Source organism: Trachypithecus francoisi, unplaced genomic scaffold (assembly GCF_009764315.1).
Source record: "Trachypithecus francoisi isolate TF-2019V2 unplaced genomic scaffold, Tfra_2.0 Contig01440, whole genome shotgun sequence".
Taxonomy (NCBI): domain Eukaryota; kingdom Metazoa; phylum Chordata; class Mammalia; order Primates; family Cercopithecidae; genus Trachypithecus; species Trachypithecus francoisi.
In genome coordinates, this window is record NW_022681431.1 from 15,331,184 (window position 1) to 15,351,879 (window position 20,696).

Below are 20,696 nucleotides of genomic sequence, written 5' to 3' on the forward strand. Positions count from 1 at the left end.
ATTTCTTCTTCTTTTTTAATAGGAAAGGCCATTAGGAAGTCAAACATAGGCTAGTTTACCGAGTTAGCTGGTTTGTGACATTTTTTAATTTAAAAAACCTGCATAACAGTATACAGCACAAAGGGACTGATTTTATTGGGTGGCTTATGAGCAAGTCCTGAAGGCCACAAAGGTAGAGCCCTGACTCCTTTTTGGACAACATTCACTAAGAGTGTGCATTCTGATTTGCTTGCCAATGTCACAACCTGAACACTCCACTTGTTTTATCTTCTTTCTCTTTCCCATTGCTTGACACCAGCATTGTTAGAGAAAGGGATCAGACTAAGGCTCATCTAAATGGTCCTTTTTAAAGATGGTAGAGAAATACGATACGGGTAGAAAACATTAGTTTCTGTGAAGTCTGGTTTTAGCTCCAGCTTCACTTAGTGGTTTTCTCTGTGCTTCTCTTCCATTAGCATGATGAACAGAAGCCACGGTAAAAATGCCTTCAATAATTGTACAAAGAGCAGACTAATGACTGTGTTATATCCAGGCGCCAAGACTATGATTGCCCTAGAGTCTTAATCTGAAATAAAAGCAGTAGCAATGTTTGAAAGAGTCATTTAGTATCTTCAAATGCCAGCTTTAGATCCCAAACACTGAAGATGAACAACTCAGTAAGACAGTCTGGGTTGTTATCAACGAGAGTTTAAGCTATTCCCTGTAAAGGCTGTGAGTTAGATGTGCAGAGTTCCCACTTGTCTGGGGCTATGTTTTGGAATTACAGTAATTACTCTTCTTGATGAACCTGTATAAGCTAAATTAAAACTTGAGTCCTCTATTATATAAACACTTGCCTTTAGCTGAAAAATCAACTGATCACGTTCTAAATTGGATCATAAAACATCTGTATTGCTTACACTTCTACACTGCTGGTGGGAATGTAAACTAGTACAGCCACTATGGAAAACAGCGTGGAGATTCCTTAAAGAACTAAAGTAGAACTACCATTTGATCCAGCAATCCCACTACTGGGTATCTACCCAGAGGAAAAGAAGTCATTATTCAAAAAAGATACTTGCACACACGTTTATAGTGGCACAATTCACAATTGCAAAATCGTGGAACCAACCCAAATGCCCATCAGTGAATGAGTGGATAAAGAAACTGTGGTATATATGTACAAAGGAATACTATGCAGCCATAAAAAGGAATATATTAACAGCATCTGCAGTGACCTGGATGAGACTGGAGACTATTATTGTAAGTGAAGTAACTCAGGAATGGAAAACCAAACATTGTATGTTCTCACTGATATGTGGGAGCTAAGCTATGAGGATGCAAAGGCATAAGAATGATACAATGGACTTGGGGGAAGAGTGGGAGGGGGTAAGGGATAAAAGACTACAAATATGGTACAGTGTATACTGCTCGGGTGATGGATGCACCAAAATCTCACAAATCACCACTAAAGAACTTACTCCTGTAGCCAAATACCACCTGTACTCCAATAACTTATGGAAACAAAACAAAACAAAACACAAACATCCCTTAACAGAAGATGGTTACAAGAAGAATTAGTCTATTCTTTTAAAGTATGGAGAAAAACTATAAAAACATTTTCACTGAAAGAGAGAATAAAAACACCCAGTGCAAAACTTCCTTGGAATCTTGAACCTGATTCATACTTGGAGCTCAGGAGCAGGGGTTGCAAGCAACAGAGGGAGAGTAAGGGTAGAAAAGTTAGCAATCTTTTGGGCTACAAATTCAATTTCCTAGTCTTGGGACTTTTAACATCCATCACTGATCAGATGGTGTTTGTATATGTATGTATGTAGGTGGGTAGGTAGGTATGTATATGTGTGTGTGTATTTGTTTATTTCTCAACTCTAGAATTATATACAAACTTTAAAAATCCACAATGAGAATGAAATGACTAAGGTCATGAAATAATATGGGGGCTAGATTTCTGGTGGAAAGCAGCCTCTAAAATACAGAAAAGTTCAAAAAGCAAAATAATCCCAACAATGACATCTGAGCTATGGTATGTTAAAGACTACTGTTTAGTGATAAACCGTTCCAATAGTTTCAAGAAATCTGAAATGAGCTTCCAGAAGGGATTAAACACATCTCATCTTTTCATAACGATACTCTGGAAAAATAGCAACCAAAGACTATATGAACAAGGTATAAAAATATGACTATTTACAGAGTAGGTCAAGGAAGACTTTCACAACGATGTGTCTTTGCTTCAATTCTGAAGCAGCCCTGTGGAATAATATGTCTCCATTTTATTGATGATCAATACTCCCTCAGAGAGTTTAAATGACCCAACCACTGTGACAAAGCTCCCTTGTCCAAGGAATTTTTAAGCCCTCACGATTAGCAAATGACAGTTAAGTCTCTAAACTTCAAATTCAAAGCTCTATTTAGTTTAATAATGCTATTCTGGAATTTTTCAGGAATAAATTATAAAGAAATGTCTCCGATTCATAAAGGAGCCTCATAAATTTAGTTCTTCATAGATACGGGAATAAGAATGTTGTTCTTACAAATTTTTAAAAGCATATGTAGATATAAACAAGATGTAAAATCCTATTACTTCTAATTCATGCATTAAATCTGGGGTTTGACTAGATGACTTATAAGGGATCTTAAATTCTGTTACAGTTGGCCCTTGATTTCTTTATCTGTGAATTCAACCAACCTCAGCTCAAAAATATTTAGAGGAAAAAAACAATTTAGAAAATACAATTAAAATAATATAAATTAAGAAAATACAGTATAAGAACTATTTACAGAGCATTTACACTATTTAGGTATTATAAGTAATCTAGAGATAAAGTATATGGAAGGATGTGCATAGGTTACATGCAAATACTACTCCATTTTACACAAGGGACTCAAGTATCCTAGCATTTTGGTAGCTTCAGGAAGTCCTGGAACCAATCCCCCACAAATACTGAGGGATGACTATATTTTTTAACTATACTACAAAACATGCAAAATCCCAAATATATCCACCCAGTTTCCATTTTCTGCAGACTGCTCAATAGCAGCTAAATTGTGCTATCTCTAGATACTTCAAGACAAATTTTGGGAAGGACAGCCTCAAGGACAATAATTCTCTGACACAGTTCCAATCAAATAATTAGATGCGATGCTAAGAAGATCCTCTCAGTACTGTGTCATAGGTCACCATCCATTTTTATCCCAGGTCCTAAGGAACATGAAAACAACCAGTTTTGTCACTTAGGCTTCACTTAGTCACATAAGATCTTAGGGTAAGTACTTTTATTTTAATTGATTGAAGGTGATAATTTTGTTCTCACTCAATTATAATATGGACTCTATAGTCACAGTGATATAGAACACTAATAAATAAAGGCGCTTTTGCATGCCTGCAACCAGAAAAGGGGGAAATAAAGAATAAAGTCCTGTAAATATAAAATGAATAGACCTGTATTCCACAGTAGACAAGCTCTGACAATCTCTTTCCCTGAGATGAGCTACTTAACAACACACATGAGGAAGTCCACAGGGAAGGAGGCTCAATGCCTAACAGACTCCAGCCTGAGTAGTGTCCTGGTTGCCAAATCACAGTCACCTATTTGCAACATGTAAGGCAATAATGGCCAGTAACACAATTATTAAAAACCCTTAGTGAATTATTTCAAGGCAAACATTCATGCAAACCACCTGAACATACCTGATTTGAAGACATATTTTCAACTTTCATTAGTGATGAATAGCTCCTAGAAGGAAAAAAAAAAAACACACATACATTTAAAATATGGTGATCCAGTCAACAAATATTTGATGAACATTTCCTGTGTATCCAGCACTACTCAGGGGCTTTAGAAGAACCGCAAGAGCTATTAGATATAATCTCTGAGCTCAAGGAGATTGCAACATTCAAAGGATACATATTTATAAACAATAAAAAAGATGTGCACAGCACTTAATAGTTTACAAAGTGCTTTTTCCCACTTGTTTCATGTCACCACCTCCACAATAACTTGGCGAGACAGGTGGCATTATTCCCTCTTTTTAGATGGGGAAATTCACCTACAGCCAAGATCTGATATGATTCACTGCTTAGGTATATAGCTCAGACTGTAAATGCTACAGGAATTCAAAGGAGGAAACACATCAGTGTGGGCAGGAGCTGTCAGGGCACCCTTCACAGACAAGGCAGAACCCAAATCAAGCCAATCAAGTGGGCAGGATGAGTGAGGGGGCATTTCAGATCCACAGAGTGGGATGAGCAAAGAGACAGAGATGGTATCTATATGACTTGCTGAAGATCCAGCTAACTCGGGCAGGTTCTCAAAGTAAAGTAGTGGGATATCAGGCTGGATGTGGGGTCCAATTATGTTGTCTTGATTGTGCGACTGAACACAATGTGTTCAGCAAGAAGCCATAATATACAACTGTGTAAAGCCATAATGAGGTTCGATGGGTATTTATTAAATGTCCATGATGCATAAGACCCTGTGCTAAGCCTGGGTGGAGGATCGGATGAGAAGAGAACAGAAAATGATGACTAACATAAAGCCTGGACCCACAGAACTTACTAGGAGGGGAAATAAGACTTATTCATCAATAACTACAGTGAAAAGTACTATTAAAAAATACACGGCTGGGGGCAGTGGCTCACGCCTGTAATCCCGGCACTTTGGGAGGCCGACACAGGAAGATCACAAAGTCAGGAGTTCGAAAGCAGACTGACCAACATGGTGAAACCCCATCTCTAAGAAAAATACAAACATCAGCCAAGTGTGGTGGCGTGTGCCTGTAATCTCAGCTACTCAGGAGGCTGAGGCAGGAGAATCACCTGAACCCGGAAGGCAGAGGTTGCAGTGAGCCGAGATCACACCACTGCACTCCAGCATGGGCAACAGAGCAAGATTCCATCTCAAAAACAACAACAACAACAACAACAACAAATACACAAAGAGACAAAGGAAAGTGAGACTACATAATACCAATGTTTTGAAAAGAATAGTCTGTAGCAAACAAGAGTAGAGAGAGGAAAGAAGTGGTCAAGGCAAGAAGGTCCATTCAAAATAACAGTATTTACCATTCACTAGGTGTCCTTCATTTGCTAAGAACTGTAGAAAGCGCTTTCTACACAAATTACTGCTAACCTCTACAACCACCTAATAGGTCAAGGAGTATTTTAAGCCCATTGTACAAAATAAGAAAGCAGAGTCAGGGTGGTTAAGTACGTTGTCCAAGGTCTTAGAGATAAGAAGATATGCCAGCTTTTGAACCCAGGTCTGACTCCTAAGCCCACACTCTTACCAGGCCACAGCTTACTGCAATACCCCAATTTGAGGGCATGAATCCCTGGAGTTAACAGCTGTAATGGTAAGAAGGAATACAGAGAAGAAACAACAATGACATCAAGGTTTGTTGCTTGGGTGATCTGAAAAAATTAAGAGGAATGGGAAAATGTTGCAAAGAAGATGTGCCTGGTTTGAGACATGCTGCATTTGAAGTCACAGTGAGACACCCAAGTAAATATGAACTGTAGAAAATGAAAATTGAAGACCAGTGGGAAGGAGAAATGTCACAGTCAAAGATAATGAGTTGGGAGACACCCAGAGGGAGAGACCTGTAAGCTTGTAAGAGTAAGTGGTATCCCCAAGGAATTAAAAACAAAAAGAACAACAAAAAAAAGAAAAAGAAAAAGAAAAAAAAACAGACAAGATCAACGGGTTGCATGAGCAGGAGGAGAAAGACATGTTGATGAAATGAAAGTGGTGAGAGCAGAGAATGTCAATCCTGACTGCATTTGAAAATCACTTGTGAAGATCTAAATGGATCCATATGCCCAGTTGTGGGGATCTACCCAGGCTGAAGAATCACTGGGTCAGAATTGCCATCTATGCGACAATGAGGCACAAATTCACTTTTCTTTTTTTTTTTTTGAGACAGAGTCTCGCTCTGTTGCCCAGGCTGGAGTGCAGTGGCCGGATCTCAGCTCACTGCAAGCTCCGCCTCCCGGGTTTACGCCATTCTCCTGCCTCAGCCTCCTGAGTAGCTGGGACTACAGGCGCCCGCCACCTCGCCCGGCTAGTTTTTTTTTTTGTATTTTTTAGTAGAGACGGGGTTTCACCATGTTAGCCAGTATGGTCTCGATCTCCTGACCTCGTGATCCGCCCGTCTCGGCCTCCCAAAGTGCTGGGATTACAGGCTTGAGCCACCGCGCCCGGCCGGCACAAATTCACTTTTCTTGGGCCGGGAGCGGTGGCTCACGCCTGTAATCCCAGCACTTTGGGAGGCCGAGGCATGCGGATCACTTGAGGTCAGGAGTTCAAGGCCAGCCTGGCCAACATGGTGAAACCCTATCTTTACTAAAAATATAAAAATTAGCTGGGCGTGGTGGTGCATGCCTGTGATCTCAGCTATCCGGGAAACTGGAGAAGGAGAATCACTTGAATCCAGGAGGTGGAGGCTGCAGTGAGCCGAGATGGTGCCACTGTACTCCAGCCTAGGCAACAGAGTGAGACTCAGTCTCAAAAACAAAACAAAACAAACAAACAAAAAAACAAAAACATATTTACCTTTCGTTTCCTCTGAGCTCCATTTCCATTAGTCCAACTACCTCCCTGACATCCTTTTGGAGATCTCAAGGGTATTTTCAGATTCCTATGTCCCTATCCAACTCATGGTCTTCCCCCTACCAAACCAGTTTAGTTCTTTTCCAGTGTTCCCCAGCTCAAAGAATGGCATCACTATCCATTTCATTTCCAACTGGAAACCTAGGAGTTCCATTCTTAGCCCCCTTTTCCCTGCCCTTCACCTCAATCCAAACTATCATCAAATCCTAATGTTTTACCTAGAAAATTATCTCTCATTGATCCACTTCTCTCCACCCCAAGTCACCACCATATTCTAAGCTACCATCATCTGTGATGTGGAATGCTCTTAACCTAGTCACACCCACTCTGGTTCCCTTTACAATCAGGTCAGCAAAGTGACCTTCTCAAAACACAAGCTTCATTGTATTAATCCTTTCTTAAAACCTTTTGATGGCTTCACAGTGCTCTTAGGATGAAGACAAACACGGCCAGCAAGGGCCTGCGTAGACTGGCTCCTTGATCCAAGTACCCTCTCACCCCTGCTGCTTTAGACATTTGGGACTTTAGTCTTGCATTTTACCTTGCTGCTCCCATACAAGGTCTTTGCATATATAGTTCCCTCTGCTTTAGAGCACTCCTTCCAACTATTTAGCTATCGGAGTTTTTATCTTAACTTCAAGACCACCATATCAGGGGACAAGTGTGGTGGCTCATGCCTTTAATCCCAGCACTTTGGGAGGCTGAGGCAGGAGGATCACTTGAGCTCAGGAGTTTGAGATCAGCCTGGGCAATATAGCAAGACCCCATCTCTACAAAAAATAAGGATATTAGCTGGGCATGGTGGTGTGAGCCTGTAGTCTCAGCTACTAAGGAAGCTGAGGTGGGAGGATCACTTGAGCCCAGGAATTGGAGGCTGTAGTGAGCTATGATGGCACCCTGGCACTTTAGCCTGGGATACGTTTGGCATATGTTTAACAGAAGGAGACATACCAATTGTTTCTAGTTTTCTGAATCCATGGAGATTATTAAAAAATACAAGTGATTAGCAACAGCTTAGAAAGTGGGACTAATTAAACTTGTGAAGCAAAAATTGTATTCAATGAGATTGAGAATTATTTCCCCTCAGTTAAATACGAATATTTTATATGTTGAGGATGCTATGGAAGAAAGCCCAGAAGATATATAAACTGTGTTTTGCTTTTTAAGTTTTGTTTAAATACAATTTCTGAAACTCATAAAATCATACAAATGCCCTAAATTTTAGTAGCATGCAGTTTAATGTGAATTATGACATATATAAGTTACTTGGTTTATACTGAATAAAAATTACTTTAAAATTGAAACATAAAAGGAATCACCATACCAGGGAAGCTAATCTTAGTATATTCATGATGTATGACTAGTCACTCACTGCATAGACAAAGCACTCTGTCGCCTGTAAGGGGACGCAAGGATGCACGAATGCTTCCCTGAAGGAGCTCACAGGTAACACGAGGAGGCACAGCACACAGTGTTATTTACAGTAGAAGGCAGTGGCAATGTGTATAAGATAAAGAAAAAGAGGTACAAAGAAGTCGGTTCTTCATGAGACTGTCATCCATTTAATTAGTTAATGGTTTCACCATTTCCTCTCCTACATGTTACTTCACTCATCCTGTAAGTCTACCTGTTCCCAATATTCCACAAAACCTATAAAGGCTCTTTATCACTTACAACATGAAATTCTGGACCAAAGAAAACCTTTTAAGTCACTCTACAATGTACCTAATTTTTCATTCTTTCACTTGCCTACGTGTGACCTTGACTCTGGCCTTGCCGGTTTGTTCATTCCTTGCCTCAAAGGAAGCACGATATAGACTATCGGCTTCAGGATTAGACTTGAGTTTGGATTCCTGCTTTGTCAGTTATGGGCTAAAATCCTTCCACATTATCCTCCATGCTGAAGTACTCTTTGCCTGAAAATCAAGTTCATGCCAGTGTTCAAACTGATGATACATTTTCTGACTTACCATTTCACCTGGGTCTTGTACTTCTCTCAATCCAATTACCTGAGCTGTGGGTTCCAATTCTGATCTCCCAGTCTCTATCACAACTTTTTGTTTTTACTTTTTGAGACAGAATCTAGCTCTGTCACCCAGGATGGAGTGCAGTGAGCTCACTGCAGCTTCAGCCAACAAGTCTCCAGCAATCCTCCCTCCTCAGCCTCCAGAGTAGCTGCGACTATAGGCTTGTACCACCACGCCTGGCTAATTATTTTATTTTTTGTAGAGACAGAGTTTAATTTTGTTGCCCAGGCTGATCTCAAACTCCCAGACTCAAGCAATCCTTCTGCCTCAGCCTCCCAAAGTGCTGCGATTATAGGCATAAAACACTTTGCCCGGCCCCATTTCAACTTTTAAATATCCCTCTCTCAGGTAGCCATAGTCCTTACTCTTTGTTTTGACTGCCTCAACCTCTCATCTGTTACTCACCCATCCTCTATTTATGATGTTTCCCTGACTATTGCTTATTTCTTCTGGTTTCAACATCTACATGGGTTGACTTAATTTTGTTGTAATAAATGTTTGGTTCAGTAACACAAAAAGCCAAATAAAAGAATGCAAAATTAAAAGACGGTAAGAGACATAGATTTCTATATCTTGGGTGGCAGATTCAAAGACAGAAATTAAAACGATGCTAGCACTGCAAAATGTAAAAACAGATTACAAAATAAGTCAGAAGCTTAGAGCCTATTGCTGGAATTTCACAGAAGCTGCAGAACACAGCAAACAGTAGTTCCGGATGTGCCAAGCAAACCCTTGCAATGTCACTGCGTCCCATTCCCGGCACTGCAGCCCTGTGCCACGTTCTTCTGTCTTCTGCAGCATGTGACAGAAAGTTGTCTGCGTGGCATATGGTTAATGAAAATAAACATAGCGATTGTTTTTGGTTTTCTGAGATCCATGGAGATTATTAAAAAATACAAATGAGGCCAGGCGCGGTGGCTCAAGCCTGTAATCCCAGCACTTTGGGAGGCCGAGACGGGCGGATCACGAGGTCAGGAGATCGAGACCATCCTGGCTAACACGGTGAAACCCCGTCTCTACTAAAAATACAAAAAACTAGCCGGGCGAGGTGGCGGGCGCCTGTAGTCCCAGCTACTCGGGGGGCTGAGGCAGGAGAATGGCGTAAACCCGGGAGGCGGAGCTTGCAGAGAGCTGAGATCTGGCCACTGCATGCCAGCCCGGGTGACAGAGCGAGACTCCGTCTCAAAAAAAAAAAAAAATACAAATGACTAGTGACAACTTAGAGAGTGGGACTGATTAAATTTTTGAAGCACAAATCTTATATTCAGTAAGATTGAGTTTTCCTTTCAGTTAAAAGGAGTATTTTATACGTTGATGACACTATGGAAAAAAGCCCAGAAGATCCGAAACTGTGTTTTGGTGGACAAATTTTGTTTAAATGCTTGTAATTTTTGAAACTTATAAAATCACATAAATGTCCTAAATTTTAGTAGCATGCAGTTTAATTTGAATTATGACATCTATAAATTACTTGATTGACTTAAATTGAATAACAATTACTTTAAAATTGAATAAACTGAACAGAGGGCAGAAGAGTATAGTAAGTAATATGTGTAGGTTTGAGAATCAGACTGAGACTAAGTAGCCACATGAGCTTGTAGCAAGTTTCTTGATTGCTTCTCAGGCTCAGTTTCCTCTTCTATAAGATGCAGATAAAAATCTGCCATGGCTATTGTTAGCATTAAATGAGAGAATACAGTAAACCACTTTGCAGTACAGTGTTTGGCAGAGGGAAAATGTTCAGAAGGGTTAGCTATTCTTCCTTATTCGATGTTGTAAGTAAATTAGGTGATCTTATGTTCCTAATATGATGTTCCATCATGTTTCTAAACAAAATTATGTTCGATTCATACAAAGGGCACTAAAAGGCATGTTTTCAATCCCCCCCCCACTCCAAACTCAAAACAAAAAAGAATTAACTACTCTAAATCCTGCATCACTCAGAATTCCACACATTTTACCTCACTGATGGCGTTAATACCGTTTCTTTCACTTCAAACACAAAGCAGATTCACAATTCTAGGCCATATCAAATATTTAAACATGTATGTTAGTTGGCCTCATATTAGCAGACTGTAATTCAGGGTAACGTTTCTGAAGCTCTCCATATGAACACTGTATTTTAAATGAAGCTACTAAGCCTGTTTTAGCAGAACCCCAACCAGAAACACGTGCACGTGAATAATAAATAACAGTATGTGTTCATTATACCTACATTCTGACTCAACAATCTTTCTGAGAATCCAGGGCATTCCAAGGAAACTGGGTTAGGACGTGCCTACGCAACATGTTTCTGATTCCACACCATTTCCAAAGGCAATATATGTTATCAGTAACCCTTTTTTCTTTTTGGTGTATGTATTGCAAATAAAAAATCATGGAAAAATCTAGGAGTTCCGTGATGAGAATTTGCAGGAATAATTTCCTTTAATTAGAACAACTAGTGGCTCTTCGGGTACAGCACTGTATGGCAGAACATCCACATTCTAGTCTCTAGAACCTATAAATATGTTATCTTCTATGGCAAAGTAGACTTTGCTGATGTCATTAGTTAAGGACTTTAAAATGGAGAGATCATCCTGAACTATCTCGATTAACCCAATCTAATCACACTGTTCCTTAAAAGCAGAGAAGGCAGTGGTCAGACAGGGGACTGTGACTATGGAAAGCTTTGGAGAAGGAGCCACAAGCCAAGAAACGTGGGTGCCTCTCAAAGTTGAAAGGAAAGGTTCTCCCCTAGTGCTTCCAGACACTTTGATTTTAGCCCAGTGAGAATACTCCTGGACTTCCAACCTTCAGACAATGAATCTATTGTTTTAAGCTATTACATTTGTGGCAATTTGTTTCAATGGCAATAGAAGACTAACGATCATTATTGTCATGGCTTCATTAGAATTCATGTCTTCATTAGAATTTCAGGAGCCAAATTGTATTTGAAATATTTAGCTGTTTAAAAATGTAGTGCTTTGAAACAGGCCTTACTACATTACTTTAAGCTTTCAAAACGTAGAAAAAGAGTTTTAAAAACAGCTTTGAGAGTTACTAGCATTGGTTTTTAGAGCCAACACAACTTTATTTAAATAGCACAGCTAGTCAATAGTAAACACCTCCCACAGCACCTTTTCCTTTCCAGAAGAACTTTACAAACCAAACCAAACTAGGTATAACCTATGAAGGTTTCTCTAGGAATGAAATTAGTTATTTTATTTCATCCACTTTCATATCCTGCCACCATAAACAAGCAATTCTTTTAACCAACACATTAATATAAATGCCTTTTTTAAAAAACCGATTCAAGGTTCTGAACTTGTTACATGTCCCTCCTTCTACCAATATATCGTTTTTAATGGCTAATACGTGATTAAAATCATCAGGGAATAATCTTTGAGGCCAGTCTTAAAGCCACAGCTCCGACATACCTAAGTTCATCCATTTCCCTCTTCTTCTTCATTTCTTCTTTTTCTCTCCTTTTCATTTCCTGAATTTGGGCTTTTTTCTCATTCCTCTCTTCACGATCTCTGCATTCTTTCTCTGCCTCTAGGTCTGGGAACCGCTCCACTTTGGTCTTTTCTAGTCGGTTCAGGATCTCATTTACTTTCTTCTCCACTGTCACAATTTTTACCTTTAAGGGAGATAGGAGAAAAGATATTGCATCTTTTTGTTTTTTTTCTCCCAGAAGAGGGGTGAGGCTTTCCAGGGGTTTAGCAACCCAGTTTAATTCCCTTTAGAAAACACACATCATGCTCAGCCCTCAACAACAATGGTGTCAGACAGAAAAGATAGGATACTCCATTCAGTATCAGGGCTCCGCCTCCTTCAGTGGCACAAAACACTTACATCCTTCTGCCTGTGAAAGCCTATCTGCCCCACATCCATGTCAGCTGTTTTCTTCAGGTTAGACCACGGCGTATATACCACATTAACGTTGTTCATCTTGCAGCCTGCCAAGAGAGACTGTCTTCAACATGCAGGCAGGATGAGACTGAGCAATGTGTTCCCTTACCCACTGGCAAACTGCCATAAGCCGACAAGGGAAACGGCTTAGAATGAACAGGCCACCCATTGTTTTAAACCACCAATACTTTTTCAAAACCACCCACAAAAGGCAAATGGTAAAGCTGACAAAATTCAGACGGAAGTATTACTATGGCAAGTAGGGGTCCATGGATTAGCTTCAGGGACTTCTGAGGACTCTCTAACGTTGGATGCAAAATGTATCACTGTGGTTTTTTTCGAGAGAAAAGGACTAAATACGTTTCCTCAGATTCTCAAAGGACTCCTTGACTCTGAAGGTTAAGCAACAATGGAAAGCCATGGCCTGGGACTCACAAGCCCTGGACTCTAGCTGGGACTACCATGAGCTAGCCAAGCCTCTCTGGAGAAGTCCCCTGGCCCTCTGAATCTCATATGAAATGTGAGGAAATTGGACTAGTTGAATAGATTTTTTGCTTGTATTTTCTTTCAGCAGTGGAACCCTTTTACTAAAGAAAATATAGAAGTCATCTAAGCAGAGGCGCTCTGGATGGAAGGAGTGCCAGGTGCCCTGTTCACTCCTCCTCCTACCCCTTGCACCACCTCCTCCACCATTCATGCCCTCTACCCCCAATATCCTCCCTGGCAGCTCTGGAAATCGCAGTTTAATCACTGGTCGATGCTCTCTCTGGTCCTTTCAAATTAGATGGCAAGAGATTTCAATGCTTATTAAATCCCCATGTACACTGTAAAAAGCTGGAAGATGACTTTACCTAAGTGTTCAAGGTTAACACCACTAAAAATGGCACAAAATGACATCATGTGCTGCCTGACTATAATGTGCAAAACTTCACTTATGTAATATTCCTGCCCCAAAGTGCATGATGGGATTCTAATCCAGAGGAAGCGCCAGACAAACCCCAACTGTGGGTTAGTAATCCCATTACTACAACTGGTCTGCACTCTTCGAAAAACAAAGCAGCATGTCTGGATTAAAGGAGACTAAATAGAGCACAAGTAAATATAGCACATGGCCCTGGATCCAAAAAAAAAAAGCTATAAAGAAACAGTAGTGGGACAAGTGGTAAAACTTAAATATGGACTGTATATCAGAACACAGTATTCTATCCATGTTCAACTTTCTGAATTTTACCACTGTAATGCAGTTATTTAAGACAATGTGGCCGGGCGCGGTGGCTCAAGCCTGTAATCCCAGCACTTTGGGAGGCCGAGATGGGCGGATCACGAGGTCAGGAGATCGAGACCATCCTGGCTAACATGGTGAAACCCCGTCTCTACTAAAAAAAAAAAAAAAAAAAAAAGACAATGTCTGTGTTCTCCAGAGAAACATGTTCAAGGGTGATGATATCTACAATTTCCCTTCAGATGGTTCAGCTAAAAAGGTTAATGAGTGTGCTATATATAAAGCAAATAAATATGGAAAAATTTAAAAATTGATGAATCTAAGTGAATGGCATATGGCAGCTGTACTATTCTTGCAACTTCTCTGTATGTCTGAAAGTTTTTTCAAAATCAAGTTTCTTTAGAAAATCTCCATGTGCAAGGCACTGTGGGGGATACAAACATGATTAGACAATGACTCCTGCTCTCCACGACTCTAACGGAGCAGGGCAAGCATATAAATAACTTGGATTAAAAGGAGAACTGATCAAATGCTGTTGGAAAGGTAGAGGAAAGTGCTGAGACAGCACAGAGAAAGTGGGGCCACTCACAGCTGAAGAAGGAAAAGCCTTCATCGAGGAGGCTCACAGAGCTCAGGGGTTACGGCAGAAGACTTGAGCCAAATGGGGTGACATCAAATCCAGTCTCTACTGCACTTTAGACCTCTAAGACCTTGAAGAAGTTCCTTAATTCTTTTTAAGATCAGTGTCCTCCTCTATAAAATGAAAATAACATCTAACTCAACAGGGTGGATAATTTGTGAAGTACTTAGCACACGGCCAGGCCATGTAATTAACATTCCATCAATGTTAGCAATTACTACCACCACTATACCTACTATGTGGACCTTGAACCTTAGCTTGAATCTGGACTCTGATGACTGACAAGGACAAACCTGAAGGCAGAGGGAACAATACAAGCCGGGTGCAAGGTCAGAAAACAGCAAATATTGGCTTTGGCTGTAGGGTGAAATACGTGAAGGAAAAGAAGTCCGCAGTCAAATCAGAGATGCTTAAATACCGACTTCAGAAGTCCGGACTGAACAGTTTAGGCCGAGGGGAGTCAAGAAAGTTTCTAAACTTTTAAAAGTTAAATCTGGAAAGATTCATTGGGTGAACAAACAACAGGCTGACCTAAGATTCTAGACCTATGACCCAGAACAGGCTGATTCTACAGTGATGAACAAGTTTACCCCCAATGTCCTTGGTTCTGATCACTGTAGGTGGTCAACCGGGGGAAAACTTTGTCCCTACAAAGTGCCACAAGCGGAGTGTCCTCTAGAAATCTCACAGCAAAGACCATTTTCTCCACTCCTTGGCACAGTATCTTCTACTGACTCACAAGAGCAAGACCCTTGGGCTTAGCTCCTTATTTGCTAGCTGAGCTATTGTTGCAGAAGGCTGAAGAGGAGAGAAAGAGTAATTCAGGGTCATGACTCTTCGCTCCTCTTTGTTTTCTCTAGAACTAGTAAACTAAGAAGAGATTAAGAAGAAAGTAGCTGGGCCAAGAATAAGGCCTCCAAAGCTCTTTTAACAAAGGCATGTCTGCTAGCCAGGGGCATGGGAAGGCATAAGGACATGTGAAGGAAGTTGGAACACAGAAGAAAAGAATATAATGACTGTTTCAATTCTTATTATTTCAGTAACCGAAGATCTTCGCTGAAAATCTTAATTCTGTTCTACTCATAAAATGGAATGTCCCAAAATGTATTACAATTTGTTGACTTATAGAGTTGAAAATCAGTGGCTCTGTAAAGCACCTTCTTTGGCTAGGTGCTAACTCATCATTCAGGCCACCTAAGTGAAGGTGTGGGAAGCACAGTATGAGTGACGGGGAAAGGGGAATGCTGCGCTGCTCTTGTCCTGTAATTGCCAACCCCTGGTACCTGTTATCAGCTGTGGGTTTGCCCCATGTTTATCTTCTACCCAAACCATGACTGCTTTCCAACCGTCAGGAGCATCCTTCCACTCCATCTCAGGCCACAATAACCTCTACCTGATCTAGACTTATGTTCTACACCCTAAAATCGGATCTACTGGCTCATCCTTAGCAGAGCACCACCTCCTGGTTTCCCTTCTTAAACCCCACCTCTAACCTAATAATCATCCATCTTGACCCTTCATGATGATTAGATGAAATCTTGCATGGCAGAAATAAATACCAGGTAACCACCAAGCACAGTATGCCAGGCCCTACCTAAAACACTTAGGCTAATTGTTCTCAACCCACACTGCACAGGAGAATCACACAGAGAACTTTTAAAAGCAGTGATATTTGGCAATCACCCCAGACCAGCTAAGTAAGGTTCTCTCCGGTGGGGGGGGGAAGTAACAAGATCAACTGACTTGACAACTTCACAAAAAGTATGTAAGAGGAGGAGAGAAAGAAAAAGTAGAAAAGCATGATTTGGGGACTTTAATTCTAGAATCTAATGACAAATAATAGAAATAAAGATATCAAACAACATTAAAAATAAAGCCATAAAACACATTGTTCTTGCTTAGCTATCAACATCACCAAATTTGCCAAAGTCTTTTTATAATAACACTAAGTATAGACAGATCTAGACAACCTTCTGTTCAAGGTAAGGAAACAGTAAAAAGAGCTGAGACTCAGATAGGACCATCAAAATGACAGGGGTGGGGAGATCAGTTTTTAGTTATTTGACAGGTAGCAAAATTGCCATCCATCTTAAAGAACAAAACATGGCAAAGGCACAGCACATGTTATTCCTTTGATGGAGGCCAAAGTCAACAGCATGCTCACTAAAATGTAATCCATTTCAGACAGAGAGAAAGTTAATGCTGCTTCTAAAACCACCACTAGGAAAACTGACCTTGAATGCTGTTGGCCTTCACAAGGTGGGCACAGTCCATCAGCACTTCCTTTGGGATGTCCTCTATATTCTCTCCCTGAAACACAAAAATAAACCAATTGGTCCACTACCTCATTATCCATTGACACTGGAGCACTCAAAGGGCATTTGCTGCCTTATCTACCAGGTATGATTTTATTAAAAGCAGAGGTTCTTCAACTGTTACAGAACACTGAAAAGTAAATTTACTGTGTGCATTATGGGAATGTTTGTTTAAAATAAGAGAATGCTGTAATATGAAAAATACTGACACTTAATAAGTAAAAACAAAATAAAACAGGAAATGAAAAAAACTGCCAGAATATTAATTATAATTACGTCTGAGTAATTTTTATTCTCTTTCTTCTCATTCTGACTTCTAGAAACCTTGTGGGAAAATGGTGCCTATTTTTGACAACTGGATGTCTTCCTGGCCGAGGTCCCTATGACCTTCCTCTCAAAAGAAAATGTGTAGTTTTAGTTCTCAGACATCTGGTAGGTCATCTATCCTCAGCTTTAATCAGGAAAAAAGTTCTTGTTGTGTAGATCTCAACCATTCATTATAAGGAAGAAATAACAGAAATGACACTGATCCTTTTTCTCTACAGAAATTTGTATCAAAATCAAAGATGAATAAGTGAGGTGATGCCCCTTTTACAGATGCAGAAACAGGCCAGTTAAGTAACTTGCTCAGAGTCACGTGGTGAGTAAGCAGCAGAACCAGAATTCAAAGCCAGCAGTCTGGCCTCAGAGTCTGAATGAACCCCTTAGTCTTACTGCATTTCTAACACTTCCTTGGTACCTACTAAGTACAATGGCTATGTCATTTACTGCAGGAAATTAATCACGTAAAAGTTCCTCAAGGAGCACACACTTTCAAACTGGGCACATTAGGCTGGGTTTAGGGGCTCATGCCTGTAATCCCAGCACTTTGGGAAGCCGAAGCAGAAGGATAGCTTGAGCCTAGGTGTTCGAGACCAGCATGGGCAACACAGCGAGACCCCATATCTACCAAAAAAAAATTAAACTGGGCTCATTATGTGCTTCCAAAAGAAAGTTAAATTGAACTTCAATTCAAACAAGTAATAATTGGTGATAACGTGAACTTTGGACTACCACCAGTATTTTCCATCTTCTGACACAGCAGATTCCCCAAAGAAGACATTAATCTGACCAAAAATGAAACTTGGTAATGCCATAATTTATTTTCTCTAAATCTAATAGTTCCAAAATGGCAAGAAGTTGCCTAAAAGAACTCAGAATTTTGCTCCAGCATAGAGTTCATAATCCTCTTTTCCTTCACCATATAATCCTTGAAAACATAAATAGTATGAGATGGGGCAAAATGTTTAACCTTGCTAGTAAACTAAAAAGTGAATATTATCGCCATAATGAAGTAGCATCTTACATTCATCAAAATGGCTAACAGTTTTCTTTTTATTTTTTAAGTTATAAAACCCAAAAAGATTTTGGAAAACCTATAAATAGTAGAGAACATTTTAAACAAGCACAGTACTTTCAGAAGGCAATCTGGCAACAAAGCAGTTACCAAACTATGTACATCTTTTGACCCAGGAAATCCATTCCTAAGAATTATTCTAGAAGAATAATGAAAAACAAAAAAACAAAACATAGAACCAGAAGGTAGATCATGAAAAGTTATTTCTTGGTGATTCATAATGCTGGAAAATCATAAACAACCTGTATTTTGACAAGGGAGTTTCATATTAATTGCAGCATATTATTAACTCAATGCAGCCAGTCAAAATAACAAATATGAAAATTATATAGCAACATAAAAAAGTTCACAAAATGTCATGTTAAAAAGTAATCTAATCAACCAGGGGATGTCAAGCTGGAATGTGGACAAAAGAATTTAACTGTATTACAAACACAGGACATCACATCACTGAAAGGGGTGGGGAAAAAAAGTAGCTTACAGCTAACTTTGGAAAGTGATGTGTTTTTGTTGTTGTTGTTCTTGAGACAGGGTCTTGCTCTGTTGCCCAGGCTGGAGTGCAGTAGTGTGATCATGGCTCACTGAAGCCTCAGCCTCCCAGCCTCAAGTGAGCCTCCTACCTCAGCCTCCCGAGTAACTGGGACCACAGATGGGTATCCCACAACCAGCTAAATTTTCTTTATTTTTTGTAGAGACAGGGTCTCCCTATGATGCCCAGGCTGGTCTTGACCTCCTGGGCTCAAGTGATCCTCCTGGCTTAGCCTCCCCAAGTGCTAGCATGGAAAACAATGTTTTGACTGGAAATGCTTTAAGGCAAAAAGCAAAGGATGACAATCAGAGCCATCCCCATGAGCTCATGTTTAGCTTAGTATAAATACAGATGGAGAGATACAGAAACAATTACGGATATGTGCATATGCATGGGTTAGTACACATACATGTATCACCTTTTCTGTCGGCTCAGAGGACCGAAAAGCAATGACACTCCAGTGGTAACAGGCACACCCAGAGCCTAGATCTTTTAAAATTTTTTCACAACAGACATGACAAGGTTCAAGGGTGGCACATCTCATACATGCACATGAACAGCCAATCACCACACTCATAAACTACAAAAGGATCTGTCTAGATCTTGATTTCAAAACACCATTTTACCACTGAAAAGAACCAAGGATCCTTGGAGAAATGCCTGATTCTGGAGCTGGGACAGGGAAAACACAAGACGACCCTGGAGCTCTCTGTAGTGCCAGAAAGCAAGGATGTGCTTAAAGAACAAAAGGATGGGAGCAAGTCAGAGGACACGGGAGCACACGGGAGCCCACTGAAAGAGCTCCAGCTGAAGCTGCAATGGTATCAGAGTAAAATAACCCGGTTCTAGAACATATCTCAAAGGATAAAATAAACACGGGAGTCTAGGCTGATGCAAATAAATGACTGAATAAATAAATAGGGGAAAAGAGAAAAATGTCCCTTCCAGAATTCCAAATAATGTATATAGACACTCCCATATCCAGGAAGTAGTGCTTAATTCCATCCTCCACCTCCTTGAGTATGGGCTGGACTTAGTGACTTGCTTTCAAATAAGAGTACAGAAAGGGGGAGAAAAGCGACCTTGTAGTAGAGAAACCTCCAAACGCTACCCTGGCCAGGCCATCAAGGCTCACGTCATCAATGATAAGTCATGGTAATGCACGCGCCCGACACGCTGTGATGAGACAGGCACTTCACTCTGTGATATTCTCCCCCCAAACCCATAACCCATCTAGTCACGAGAAAAAATATCAGATACATGCAAACTGAGCTATAGTCTACAAAATACCTGATCAGTACTTCTCAAACTGTCAAGGTCATGAAAAACAGAGAAAGAATGGAGAAATTGTCAAAGACCAGAGGAGACTAGGCAGACACAACTAAATGTAATATGGTACTCTAGACTGGCTACTAGAACAAAAAGAGGGCATGAATAGAAAATTGGTGAAATCCAAATAAAGTCCAGAGTTTAGGTGACAGCAACATGCCAAGGTTAGTTTCTCCATCTTGACAAATCTGCCATAGTAATGTAAGATGTTAATGATGGAGGAAACTAGGTGAAGGGTAGATGAGAACTCTGTATGACTCCTGCCACTTTTCTGTAAATCTAATATTCTTCCAAAGTTAAAAGTTTATCAGAAAGAAAGCAGTACACTCACAAGCATATATACTCTATGATTCAACTATATAAAATATACGAATAGAGACAGATTGGAAAAGTAGTGGGATTGCATTACTAGGGGCCATTAAAGATTTTTTCCTTTATTACTAGCATGTTCTTTTAAACTTCCTAAAGAAGCCCAGGACAGCTGGGAACACAGGCCCTTCACTGAGGCAGGAGAATCACATGAGCCACACACGATATCCACTGGAGGAGACAGAAAGTCTCGGAGTGTCAACTGAATCGAAAGAAAAGGAAAGCAGAGATGACAGCACACCAGAAGTGGCAGAATAAGCAGTGCGTCTAGCTGGGAAATATGTACACTACTTCCTTCTACATCTCAAAAATCATCTAGAATGTTAGAGTGATTTTCTGGGTCAGAAGGAAGACACGTCTTCATTTG

At 40.3% G+C, this 20,696-nt stretch overlaps 1 protein-coding gene and 1 pseudogene across 3 annotated transcripts in view; both read right to left on the reverse strand.

The window, feature by feature from the left end:
• CCDC25 (coiled-coil domain containing 25) overlaps nucleotides 1-20,696 on the reverse strand; it is a 43,049-nt gene that overhangs the window by 3,653 nt on the left and 18,700 nt on the right. For 2 of the 3 annotated variants that reach the window (XM_033229367.1, XM_033229360.1), the window contains 4 exons: nucleotides 16,626-16,701; nucleotides 12,473-12,576; nucleotides 12,055-12,257; nucleotides 3,689-3,734 (listed from right to left, as the gene is read on the reverse strand). In XM_033229367.1, the coding sequence (XP_033085258.1) occupies nucleotides 3,689-3,734; nucleotides 12,055-12,257; nucleotides 12,473-12,576; nucleotides 16,626-16,665 (393 nt within the window). In that variant the 5' untranslated portion in view covers nucleotides 16,666-16,701. The remainder of the gene's footprint in view (nucleotides 1-3,688; nucleotides 3,735-12,054; nucleotides 12,258-12,472; nucleotides 12,577-16,625; nucleotides 16,702-20,696) is intronic. The other variant, XR_004441308.1, reaches the window with a different exon arrangement.
• LOC117096092 lies at nucleotides 19,133-19,223 on the reverse strand (annotated as a pseudogene).